Consider the following 12,821-nt stretch of genomic DNA (forward strand, 5'->3'; position numbering starts at 1 on the left):
CTCTTTTCTTTTCAGGTTAGTTATTACAAATAACAATAACCAAGTTTTTAAAAAATAAAATTCAACTGAGTAAATTTTAAGATCTAACTGGCTTTATTCAATGACTTAATCTAGCGGGATCCTACCTAGCAAATAGAAAGGAGCTCTGAAAAGCTGTATAAGATGGAAGGATTTTATAGGCAGAAATAGGGAGAGACAATCAGCAAAAGAAGAAAGGATTGTTTCAGGCCAAGTCACCTTCTTGTAGAGGAAAAAGCAGGTAGATTATTAGGTAAATTACCTCATCTTCCTCTGGAAGATGCAGAGGGCCCATGTGACAGATTCTCTCATTGATGCTGACCAAAAACTTCCTAATTGATCCTTAAGGCTACATTTCTGGGAGAGGTTGAAACTGCAGTTAGGTTAGGTATTAAACCCCTGTTTGTTGACTTTGTTTAGCATAAGTGACTCCATTTTGGCCTTTGTTTTTCTTTTTTTAATGATTTTATTTATTTATTCATGAGACACAGAGACAGGCAGAGACATAGTTAGAGGGAGAAGTAGGCTCCCTGTGAGGAGCCCGATGTGGGACTTGATCCCAGGACCCAGGGATCATGACCTGATCCAAAGGCAGCTGCTCAACCACTGAGCCACCCAGGTGCCCTACTGGTTTTCTTTTTAACATAAAGGATTGAATATTTGCCTTTTTTCTTATTAGTTTGTATTTCGTTATGCATTCAGTGAACCAACTCCTCAGGAGTTCGATCAATCACTAAATTCCCAGCTTCAACGTGGATGGAACTGGAGGGTATTATGCGGAGTGAAGTAAGTCAATCGGAGAAGGACAAACATTATATGTTCTCATTCATTTGGGGAATATAAATAATAGTGAAAGGGAATATAAGGGAAGGGAGAAGAAATGTGTGGGAAATATCAGAAAGGGAGACAGAACATAAAGACTCCTAACTGGGAAATGAACTAGGGGTGGTGGAAGGGGAGGAGGGTGGGGGGTGGGGGTGAATGGGTGACAGGCACTGAGGGGGGCACTTAACGGGATGAGCACTGGGTGTTATTCTGTATGTTGGTAAATTGAACACCAATAAAAAATAAATTTATTATAAAAAAAATAAATTTCTCATACCAGAGATTAAAAAAAAGTCACTAAATTCCGTGGATAACTTGTACCTTTAGTAGCTGGCTGTAGCACAACTGCTAATCTAGACCATGGGGGACTGTGTGGCCATACAGAAATCAAAGGTTCTCTTCATCCCTCATCTTTTCTTTCTTTCTCTTCTTAAACCACATGTTTCTCTGAGCCAGGGCCAATCTAGCAAATTCTGCTTCACTAACAAAGTTCTGAGTACCCAGTTTCAACATGGAGAGAAATAGAGGTTAATTAGGCTGATTCATCAAGATTAGAAAAAAAATCCTGGGGAGTATGATAGCTATTAAATAAATTGAGTATTTCAGGATCAGCTGGCCATGAGTACTACTAAAATTTCAAGGAAAAAATAATTACAATCTTATAAAAACACTTCCAAAGAACAGAAAATAAAGAACACTCCTTAATTTGTTTAGCATAACTCTGATATCAAGGAAGGAAAATTAAAAGTCAATTATCACTCCTTGGCATACATTAAAGGGAGAAAAATCTCACAATTGTGTTAATAGATACAGAAGAGGCATTTGTTAAAATTCTGTTTACTATGGAATAAGAATCTCCTTAAGCTAGAATCTCCTTAATCTCCTTAGTCTTTAAATGGTATGAGGCGGCTGGGTGGCTCATTTGGTTAAGGGTCTGTCTTGATTTCGGCTAGGTCATGATCTCAGGGTTTTGAGGTTGAGCCCCATACAGGGCTCTGTGCTGGGCTTGGAGCCAGCTTGAGATCTCTCTCTCTCCCTCTTTCCCTCCCAGGTGCCCCTAAATTGGGTCTTAATTTAAAAATGAACTCCGAGGGACGCCTGGGTGGCTCAGCAGTTGAACATCTGCCTTCAGCTCAAGGCCTGATCCCAGGATCCTAGATCAAGTCCCTCCTCAGGCTCCCTGCAAGGAGTTATATCCCTCTGTTTCATGTCTGCCTCTCTCTCTGTGTCTCTCATGAATAAATAAATTAATAATAATAATAAATCAACTCCAAACTAAGATATGATTTAACTGTCCAAAATAAATATAACAAACAACTTTCAAAGCTTTTAATGAAAAATATAAGTAAATATATTGTAAGCCTCAGGGGTAGAAATAATTTTTTTAAATAATTTTTTATTTTGACCATAGAATAAAAGATTAATAAATTTGACCATATTAAAATCAAGGTCTCTGATTCATCAATAGATGAATCTTTTTACATCTTAAGGATGTAAAAAGGACTAGACCTGAGAATGTAATGTACAGCATGTGACTATAGTTAATAATACTGTATAGTATATTAAAAAGTTGCTAAGAGAGTAGATCCTAAAATTTCTTATCATTAGAAAAAATTATAACTATGTGTAGTGGTGGATGATAACTAGACTTATTGTGGTGATCATTTCATAATATATACAAATATTGGATCATTATGATGTATACTTGAAACTAATATGTTATATGTCAATTAAATCTCAATAAAAATAAAAGATATGAAAAGGTACAAACCAGGAGAAGATACAATACACATGCTGACAATATCAGGAATATGTAAAGAACTCCTACAAAAGAATATAAACAAAAATGATAATAGAAAAATGGTAAAAGACATTTCTTTTTTAAAGTATTTTTATTTATTTAATTGAGAGAGAGAGAGAGAACGCACATGAGCAGGGTGAGGGGCAGCAGAAGAAGCAGACTCTCTGTTGAGCAGGGCGCCTGATGTAGGACTCCATCCTGGGACCCCAGGATCGTGGCTTGAGCCAAAGGCAGATGCTCAACTGACTGAGCCACCCAGGTTCCTCTGAAGAGACATTTCATAGAAGAAACAAATACAACCAGAAGACATATGAAGAGATGTTTTTTACTATAATCAGAAAAATGCAGATTAAAACCAGGAGAGGATAGATTTTTTTATATGCCACTGTTTAAAAACTTAAAAACCTGAGAATACCAAATACCAAATGTTGAAAAGGACATGGACAAGAGATCCAGTGGGTTTTATATATTGCAAGTGAGTATAAAAATCAGTGCAACTACTTTGGAAAATAGTCAGGCATTCATTATTACTCCTAGATAAATACTTGAGGGTTTCAGAATTTCTCTTCCTAGTTATATACCCAAAAGAAACTCTTGCACATTTACATCAAGGAGTATATATAAGAATATTTATAATGATAGTATGCACAAGAGCAAACAAATATCAGAAAACAATCCATATGCCCATCAATTGAGTGAATAAACAGTGGTATACTCACAAACAGAATGTTTTACAGTAGTCAAAATAAATAAATTACAGTAATACAACATTATTGGATTTTAACAATAAAGTGGGGGGGAAAAGTACCAAAGTATTACATACAGTATTTTACCCTTACTGTAAATTTTAAAACAACTAGATGAAAAAAATATGGGGGGAGTAAGATATAATACAATAAAAGCTTATTCAAAAGAGCAAAAACTAAAGTACATAGAATTGAGGATGATGATTACCTTTGTTTGGTGGAGGTGGGGACAGGTATGAGGGACCATGAATATGGTTAAATATAGTTTATTACCAAGTCCCTAGCATTTCGGGGAGGTGCTTTGTTCACAAATTCTTATGGCTATCTAGATTTACAACTAGAGAGACAAATACCTATAGGTAGACAGATGATATAAGATACATAAGTAAATGAATAATGTAGGTCATATACGGACTAATGATGGCAGTTTATTATAATCCAGTTCTGTCAACCTGAATTCCAACAAGACCTTAAAAAAAGCAGCATATGTGATAGAACATAAAGTACATGGAATTACCAATGATGCATTCTTGCTAAAAATGTTTAACTTCTGGGGCAGCTGGGTGGCTCAGTGGTTGAGTGTCTGCCTTCAGCTCAGACTGTGATCCCAGGGTCCCAGGATCGAGTCCGGCATCGGGCTCTCCGGAAGGAGCCTGCTTCTCCCTCTACCTATGTCTCTGCCTTTCTGTGTGTTTCTCATGAATAACTAAAATAAAGTCTTAAAAAAAAAATGTTTAGGGCAGCCCGGGTGGCTCAGTGGTTTAGTGCCGTCTTCGGCCCAGGGCGTGATCCCGGAGACCCGAGATCTAGTCCCGCGTCGGGCTCTCCGCGTGGAGCCTGCTTCTCCCTCTGCCCGTGTCTCTGCCTCTCTTTCTCTCTCTCTGTGTCTCTCATGAATAAATAAATAAAATCTTAAAAAAAAAAAAAGTTTAACCTCAACCCAGCCTTTTCTCAAGGAGCCAAATCCCAGGAATCCAGGGGGCTTTCTGCATTAAAGAGGACAGGAATGGAACCATGGCAGTCTCCATATTCGGAACTGAAGACCAACTCTGTTGTGCAGCTTCTTCATTATCCAATGGGCACCAGAGTCTGAGAATATTCCTATGTCTGGTGCCAAGGAGACAGGGAAGGCTTTTTGTGGACATCTCCAAGAACCTAGACTGGGAACCCAGAGAGCTGGTTATAGAAGAGTTGGCCATTTCTCCAAAGGCAGAAAGGAGCCTTTACTCTGAATCACTAAAGAGCCATTTGATTTTCAGCAGCAAAGAAAGTACACAGAAGGTTGCCTTAGTTAAAGTCTGCCAACAGTCCAAGTGGCTGAGGAGAACCTAGTGAAACGACTTCAAACTGGAGTAAAAATAATATTATAAGACAACCATCAGGCTTCCCTTTGGCAGAAATAATATTGTTTCTGGGGATATCCTCCCACATCCTGAATGTGTAGGATTGTTAAAAAGTGTTAAGTTTCTACAAAACTATTTACTGACCTGTGAAGTTTTTTTATCTCAAGGTGCAGATTTTTTTTTTTTAAGGTGCAGATTAAAAGCTAGTAATACCAAGTATGCTGAACTAGTTTTGGAAAAACCATTAAGCTTGGTTCAATGAACCAAGCATCAGTTGCCCAGCATCAACCTTAAAAAGGTAGGCCAGGACATAGGAAGATACTAGTCTATCTTTTAAACATCATTAACAGCCTGTATTTAAGTGTTGGGATTAGGAGGGAGCTAAGAACACTTTGGACAGTGTATTTCATGAGGCAGGCCACACAGACTTGGATGATAGTTCTGACACTGAAATAATTAACTTTCTAAAAAGATTCTCAGCAAAGACTTCTGGGCCATTCCAAATGAATCTAGAGACATCAGAGAGACCAGAGAGCTACACACTTAAATGGTGATCAAGTTGGAAATGCAGGCTCTGGGAAAAGGGATACCTTCTGAACTTGAGCAAAAAAATCTGTGATTTTTTTTTTTTGTTAAGATGGATGAATGGATGGATGGATGGATTGATTGATTGATTGATTGATTTCAGAGAGCTCTGAGTGCATAAGCATGAGCCAGGGAAGGAGCAGAAGGGAAGGAGAAGGAGGGGCCAAGAATCTCAAGGAGATCTCAGAGGAGCAGCTCAGAGCCCAACACAGCCGAACATGATCACAATCCTGTGATCCTGACCTGAGCCAAAATGAAGAGTTGGTCGCCCAACTCACTGAGCCACTCAGGCATCCCTAGTATTTTATCTACACAATTACTTCCTGAAAATAATATCACCCTTCTTTAGAGCTCTGAGCCAGAACAAAGAGAAACTATTTTTCTTTCTAATTCAGCAACTTGGGGATATTTTCTTGTTCAAGCAAGAAAATAGGCAAGTTTGACACTCTATTGTCAGATATGGTTCTTCTGAGGTATCCCATATACTAAACAGCTTGGTATCTCATTAAAGCTAGACAAGGAATGAATTTCTAGCTGCAACATCACTGTAGCATTGCAAGATGCAGACCACCAGGTCCTGAAAGTAAACCAAAAGGCATAGGAGAAAAGATTTTTCAAAGTTGAGGGTTAAATTTTTATGTGAAAGTGAAATCTAAAATAAAGGTAGGTTGGGGGGATCCCTGGGTGGCTCAGCGGTTTAGCGCCTGCCTTTGGCCTAGGGCGCGATCCTGGAGTCCCAGGATCAAGTCCCACATCGGGCTCCCGGAATGGAGCCTGCTTCTCCCTCCTCCTGTGTCTCTGCCTCTCTCTCTCTATGTCTATCATAAATAAATAAATAAATAAATAAATAAATAAATAAATAAATAAATCTTTAAAAAAAAATAAATAAATAAAATAAAATAAAGGTAGGTTGGGATCCCTGGGAGGCGCAGCGGTTTAGCGCCTGCCTTTGGCCCAGGGCGTGATCCTGGACACCCGGGATCGAATCCCACGTCGGGCTCCTGGCATGGAGCCTGCTTCTCCCTCCGCCTGTGTCCTGCCTCTCTCTCTGTGTGTGTGTGACTATCATAAATAAATAAAAATTAAAAAAAATAAATAAAATAAAGGTAGGTGTCGAAAAATGGATTTAACCAATTTTAATATTAGAGATAACTATCTCACCACCCACACACAAATAAATGGTAACTCTGTTGAGGTGATGGATGTGTTAACTAACCTAATTGTGGTAATCATTTCACAGGATACACATATGTCAAATCATCACATTGTATATCTCAACTTACATAATGTTATTTGTTAATTATATCTCAATAAAACTAGGGGAAAATAAAGAAATACCATGGACCAATTTAAAGAATATAAAAAAATCCCACAATACAAAAACAAAACACAATTAAGGAAAAGAGTTCCTTAAATTCAAAGATTCTCTTACTGATTTTACACACACATAAAATTTGGATTCTGCTTTTTCTTTTAATTTTTATTTATTTATGATAGTCACAGAGAGAGAGAGAGAGAGAGGCAGAGACACAGGCAGAGGGAGAAGCAGGCTCCATGCACCGGGAGCCCGATGTGGGATTCGATCCCAGGTCTCCAGGATCGCGCCCTGGGCCAAAGGCAGGCGCTAAACTGCTGCGCCACCCAGGGATCCCATGGATTCTGCTTTTTCATTTAAAACTTTATTATAGAGGGATGCCTGGGTGGCTCAGTGGTTGACACCTGCCTTTGGCTCAGTGCATGATCCCAGGGCTCTGGGATGGAGTCCCACATTGGGCTCCCTGAGGGGAGACTGCTTTTCCCTCTACTTATGTCTCTGCCTCTCTATGTCTCTCATGAGTAAATAAATAAAATCTTAAAAAATAAATAAATTTTATTCTAGAATATCACTCTTTTAACTTGCTTTAAAACAAGCATCTAAACCATGAGATCCCTGAGGACAGAAACCAGATGTCATTAATGTCTGAATACCCTTTTACACTGTAAATGGTGTTGATTAAATATTTTATTTAGGTAAATAATAATATAAAACTCAAATTTCTTTAAATACATTATTTCAAATTACTACATTTTTTTCTGTAGTACAAATCTAAAATGATACAAATTGTACCCAAATATCAAACCATGAATTAACCAAATTGAGTGGAAAAAAGTTCTCCTGACTTAGATTTCTATCTTTCTTACCTGCCTGTTTCTATTGAAGGTATTCTAAACCTTTGCTGGACAATGTGTAGAAAGGTCTGCCTGCAACAGGGCTGAGACAATCTCACAGGTGCTAGGCAGGGGGCCTGTGGACTCTGAGGAGGTCCACTTCCTGCTGGGAGCCAGTTCTATTCTCTATTTTGGTTTAATTCAGGTCTGCTTCACTGAAGCCCCACTAAGCAGCTACTGACCACTTAAGTATGAAATTTATAGAACAGGGGAGCCTGGGTGGCTTAGTCTGTTTGGCAGCCAACTCTTGATTTTGGCTCCAGTCATGATCTTAGCGTTCTGGAATCTGAGCCCTGTGTCAGGCTTCTTGCTCAGTGGGGAATCTGCTTGAGGATTCTCTCTCCCTTTCCCTTTGTTCTTCCCCATATCCTGCACCTCCGCACACACGTGCTTTCTCTAAAAGAAATAAATCTAAAAAAATAGGCCTTACCAAGTGTACAAGTTTCCTATATTTATATGATTTTCTACTTATACTTTTAGAAATCTGTACATTCCCAAAATATTTTGGGCCTCAGTAACACATTGCTTCAAATCTTAATTTTAAAAGCTGTTCTATTATCTTCTATGTCTTATAAGTACACTTTATCTGTTATACACTTGTGCATACTTATTAAGATATAAAATACACTTGCAAGTTAAAAAAAGAACATATGTACATATAAGTAACTTAAAAATTAAGTAGAAAAATGGTTTTCTTTTATTTATTTTTAAAGATTTTATTTATTCATTTGAGAGAAAGCAAGCACAAGCAGGGGGAACAGCAGAGGGAGAGGGAGAAGCAGACTCCCCAGTGAACAGGGGGCCTGACATAGGGCTCGATCCCAGGACCCTGGGATCACAACCTGAGTGGAAGGCAGATACTTAACTGACTGCCCTCCCAGATGCCCTGAAAAATAATTTTTTAAATAAAAAGCAAATGGAAGACCAGACATTGCTCTTGAGCACATGAAGCACAGCACTGAGCCTCCTTTCCCCCAGATGTCTGCCACAATCATCATGTGTTAACGTCTCATCTCTCTGACCCTCTTGTTTCTGGCACTGTGGCTAGAGTTACCACAGAGACTTTATGGATAGCAAAAAGCCAAAGGAAACTGGAGATTCCACAGAAGATTCCCAACGGTGATAGACACATATAGTGTGTACTGTTAGCCTGCTTGTTTCAGTGTCACAGGCTTCTTAAGAACACTTTTTATTGTGAGAAATGCTGCAGGTCTTGGAGTAGCAAAGAATAATGAGGCTTACTTTAGTTGTAACCAGAATGACCCTCTGTATACCATATGACCAAAGAACAGGTATTTGTCTATCTCCAATTCTGTGAGGATCAGATCAACTCTGTTTTGTTTTGTTTTTTTTGTTGTTTTTGTTTTCTGTTTTTTTTCAATGCTTATACACATACAGATGATATGGTTTAGTACAATTGCTTATGTTTAATTGCCTTATAAAGTCACACCTCATATACAGTCATCGGTAAAATTCCCTGATTGTCAATACCAAATTTAGAAGGTTCAAACATTGTAAAAGAATGACAAAGAGTTATATACCTTGAGATAAATTTCAGGATGGGTCAGCTCTAGCTTTATTCACTGTGGAGTGAGTGCAAGTACTAAGTTCTGTCTAGTTCTACCTGAGAGGAAAGCACTACATCTATGAATACTGTCACCTACCACTAAACAATGAGCAAAGGTTCCTTTGGCTCTAGCACTCTGTGTTCCCCTGGAAAGGTTTCTGACTAGTGGTGGCAGAGAGGACAATGAATAACCCAAAATGCATCAACAGCCCCATCCCAATAATCAATCTCTCAATCTAAAGCCCAGCAGAGGAGGAAGCTCTTTGGGATGGAAGAAGAAGGTAAGTTGGTACAGATGAAGGCTGTGCCACTCCCAAGCCCTGATGCTATAAGCCACGCCTAACTAATAATGCAGAATATGGGGTCATATTTGAAAATGAATTTCACTATTTTAAGGATAGAGCATCTTGAACTGAAAAAAAAATCACTAAATTCTATCCTGAAATTAATAATATACCATACGTTAACTAAAGTTTAAATAAAACCCAAAACAAGATGCTTTCTGAATATACATATCTAAATATATATATATAAACATAGATATAGCACAGATATATATCTAACATATATCTAAATAGAGATATCATAGATATATCTAAATATATATGTAAAATAAAATAAAGGGCAGCCCTGATGGCCCAGCAGTTTAGTGTCTGCCTTCAGCCAGGGGGCCTGATCCTGGAGACCCGGGATCTGGTTCCACGTCCAGCTCCCTGCATGGAGCCTGCTTCTCCCTCTGCCTGTGTCTCTGCCTCTCTCTCTCTCTCTCTGTCATGAATAAATAAAATATTTTAAAAATAAAAAATATATTTTATATATTCATTTTATATATAATATATAATCCTGCATTTACATATACTTATGTAGAGCATCTTGAGAAAATGCAGTGTAGAGCATCTTGAGAAAATGCAGGATTGCTTATTCTGAAATTTTAACTCAAGAATGTAGAAGCTACACCAGCATGTGGGTATATTGTTCTTTTAAAAATCTGGATGCGTATTTGGGGTTTCAAGCACCACACAAAAGCTCTTTAAAAACTTTAATTGCCTAGTATAATGAACATATTAGGCAGAGGTTTAAAGAGACCTACATCTTAAATAGGTTAAGTCATCATTTATGACCATCTTCATGAAACATGGTTAACTCTTTCTGGTGATAGGAGATTAAACATGAAATCAAACAGTTTTACTCACAACAGATAACCAACTAAATTGCTTTACATGTACAGGTTTATACAAAAGCTGTGATATAACTATATTGACCATTTCAGATCAGGGTTATAGGCCACCTGCTCACTATGTATATCCTACCAAACACAAAAGCAACCATCTTTCTATTTTAAGACAATTATGGGCATAAATCATATGATGCAATATAGAAGTTCTTCTGTAAAGTTTAGAGTAGAAGAAAGGAAGACAAAAAATTCCCATGAAATAAAAAATAATTCCACACTGGTCCCGTACTCCATGAAACCAGAGATAAACTGTAGTCCTCTAGGCATTTACTTGGATCCAGTTCACCAAGACACTTCAGTATGCTTCAAACTGGTTCATCATCATTCTCCTACTATATTCATAAGCCAAAAATAGTGACCCATTGGCAGGGAACGCTCGAATCATAGTAGCTGTCAGCCCAGAATATAAAGCTGCTGTTCCTTCATTTTTCACCACACTTAGAAGCGTTCCCAGAAACCCAGCCTGTTTTCCAGATATGGAAAGAACCTGAATTCTGGATTTGATACAATCCACTGGGTATATGACAAGCCAAAGACAAATTCCAGCAATTCCACCACTTAACATCAAAGGGACAGGGCCTAGTTCATCTTTTGATCTCCCGGAGGCAAAAAATGACCGACTCAGTTCATAGCCACAGAAGAAGAAGAAATAGCCTGGTACTTCCTGAAGTAGAGTGCTCGAAAGTCCGTGGTAGAAGCCCAAGGGGCCTTCCTTTCTAAGGATACTTTTCACGACGGACCAGATTGTATTTTGGCTTTTTGCTATTTTCCCTGACATCTCCATTTCGTACATAGTCTGTAGCCGGCACTTCACAAGCTCAGTGGGACACAGGGCCAGCGCGGCAAACGCGGAGGCGAAGGAACCCGCAGCTGCCGCCTGCAGATCGGTCAGCTTCTCCTGCTCGTCCAATCCCACCACCTTCCTCACGAGCTGTTGGCAGAAGCCATAGCACATGAAGAGGACAGAGTTCTCGGCGACGTAGGCCATCAGCGCGGGGCCGGTTCCCTTGTAGAAGCCCCGAAAGCCCACTTGGGAGTACGTTTTCAGGCAGCAGTCCACGAGGCCCTTGTACAGGCCGGGGAACGTCTGCATCTTCACTTTCACTGTGTCGAAAGGCTGCCCGGTCAGGACACACGCCGTGCCCCCAACGGCACCCGCGGTGAGGTCGATGGCGGCTTGGACTGCAGGGTTGGACTTCATGGCGCGGGCCTCTGTGGGAGGCCACCCTGGCGCTCAGGGCGGGTGGCTCACGCCCAGCCGCGCACTCTCGGCTCTGCTCTCCCTGCTCGGCCCGAGAAGCCGCTTAACCCCAGGCGAGGCCTCGGGCCACCCTCCCGGCGCACTGAAATAACCCCCCGCCCCGCCCCGGCCGGCGGGCTCGCGCCAGGCCCTCCCGCGCGGTGCGCCCCGCGGCCCGCCGCTCTCAGGCCCGGCAACCGCCGCCGCTGCCGCTGCCGCTGCCGCCGCCGCCGCCCGGGGCCCTCGCCCGCCCGCCTGGGACGCAGGCTAACGCCACGCCTCCCCCGCCCCTTCCTTACGTAGGTTCCACCCAGGAGCCCGACCCGGGGCTTGAACTCAAGGGTCCATGGCTTAACCGACTGAGCGCTCGGGCGCCGCGTAAGTACACACTTTTAATGAGTTTATGATACAGCGATGGAAACCTATTCGATAAATTCTTGCAGTGACGGCCAGAGACTAGACGCGGCTGTTAACCAGCCGGGGGGGGGGGGGGGGGGGGGAGGGGAAGAAAAGCTTCCCTTTCCGGCTAGACCCCCCGCCTGAAGTCAAAGGGTCAAATCTACAGATACAAAGGTTTAAATTAGGGAAGACAAACTACCGGGGTTGGGGGGCAGGTTACATTACAATTGATGACTACTTTTGATCAGAAAACCCTTAACGTCGCCAGGACAGGATTGGCCGCGCCTCTCTGGGTCTTGCTCTTCCCTCTCCCGGGGAGGGGCGGGGGGAGGAGAAGTCAGAGGCGGGCGGATCCGCTCCGCCCTGCCCGCGGAGCTGGGTGGGGAATGGTTACTTTCGTGGGAACAACGCCAAAGATCTGCGGCTGGAGTCCTGAGAACTGGTGGCTCTGAGTCCTCATCATTTCTAGAGATAGGACGCGGCGCTTTACAACTGACTTGGGAAACGGGTATTGATACACTGGGAAGAAAGTGGATACAAAGGAGCTGTGTGGCTCCAGGGCTCTCTACTGGCTTTAAATCCCTGAAGAGCCAGAGCCTCCAGCGGCAGCAGAAGATCAGGATATAAAAAGAGAGAGAGAGAGAGAGAGAGAGAGAGAGAGAGAGAGAGAGAGAGAAAAGATCAGGATATAAATAAATGACAACAGGCCAAGCTTCCAAGGCAAGATGGGCTTTTGGACTTTAGCTTGAGGATACCGCTGTCAGGACACACTTTTCCCTCCCAGATAGGTGCTCATCATCCTCAGCGTTAGAATGAATTCTCTTGAGGTTTACACTCCTAAGGCCCAGTCGGTGT

At 41.3% G+C, this 12,821-nt stretch overlaps 2 protein-coding genes across 2 annotated transcripts in view; one reads left to right on the forward strand and one right to left on the reverse strand.

Annotated features, from left to right (window-relative positions):
• Nucleotides 1–10,117: 10,117 nt before the first annotated feature.
• On the reverse strand, nucleotides 10,118–11,674 carry LOC112659072 (mitochondrial ornithine transporter 1-like). The gene has a single exon (XM_025445526.2). It carries the CDS (start codon nucleotides 11,526–11,528, stop codon nucleotides 10,623–10,625), a length of 906 nt encoding a protein of 301 aa, XP_025301311.1. The 5' UTR covers nucleotides 11,529–11,674; the 3' UTR covers nucleotides 10,118–10,622.
• A 135-nt stretch (nucleotides 11,675–11,809) lies between these two features.
• LOC112658945 (protocadherin gamma-C5) overlaps nucleotides 11,810–12,821 on the forward strand; it is a 202,790-nt gene continuing 201,778 nt past the window's right edge. Inside the window, exon 1 of the mRNA XM_025445333.3 lies at nucleotides 11,810–11,945. The gene's annotated coding sequence lies outside the window, so the exon portion shown is untranslated. The remainder of the gene's footprint in view (nucleotides 11,946–12,821) is intronic.

Source organism: Canis lupus, chromosome 2, assembly GCF_003254725.2.
Source record: "Canis lupus dingo isolate Sandy chromosome 2, ASM325472v2, whole genome shotgun sequence".
Taxonomy (NCBI): domain Eukaryota; kingdom Metazoa; phylum Chordata; class Mammalia; order Carnivora; family Canidae; genus Canis; species Canis lupus.

Coding starts and splice junctions, on each gene's coding strand:
- LOC112659072 (XM_025445526.2), bottom strand. CDS start 11,528: ATGAAGTCCAACCCTGCAGTCCAAGCCGCCATCGACCTCACCGCGGGT.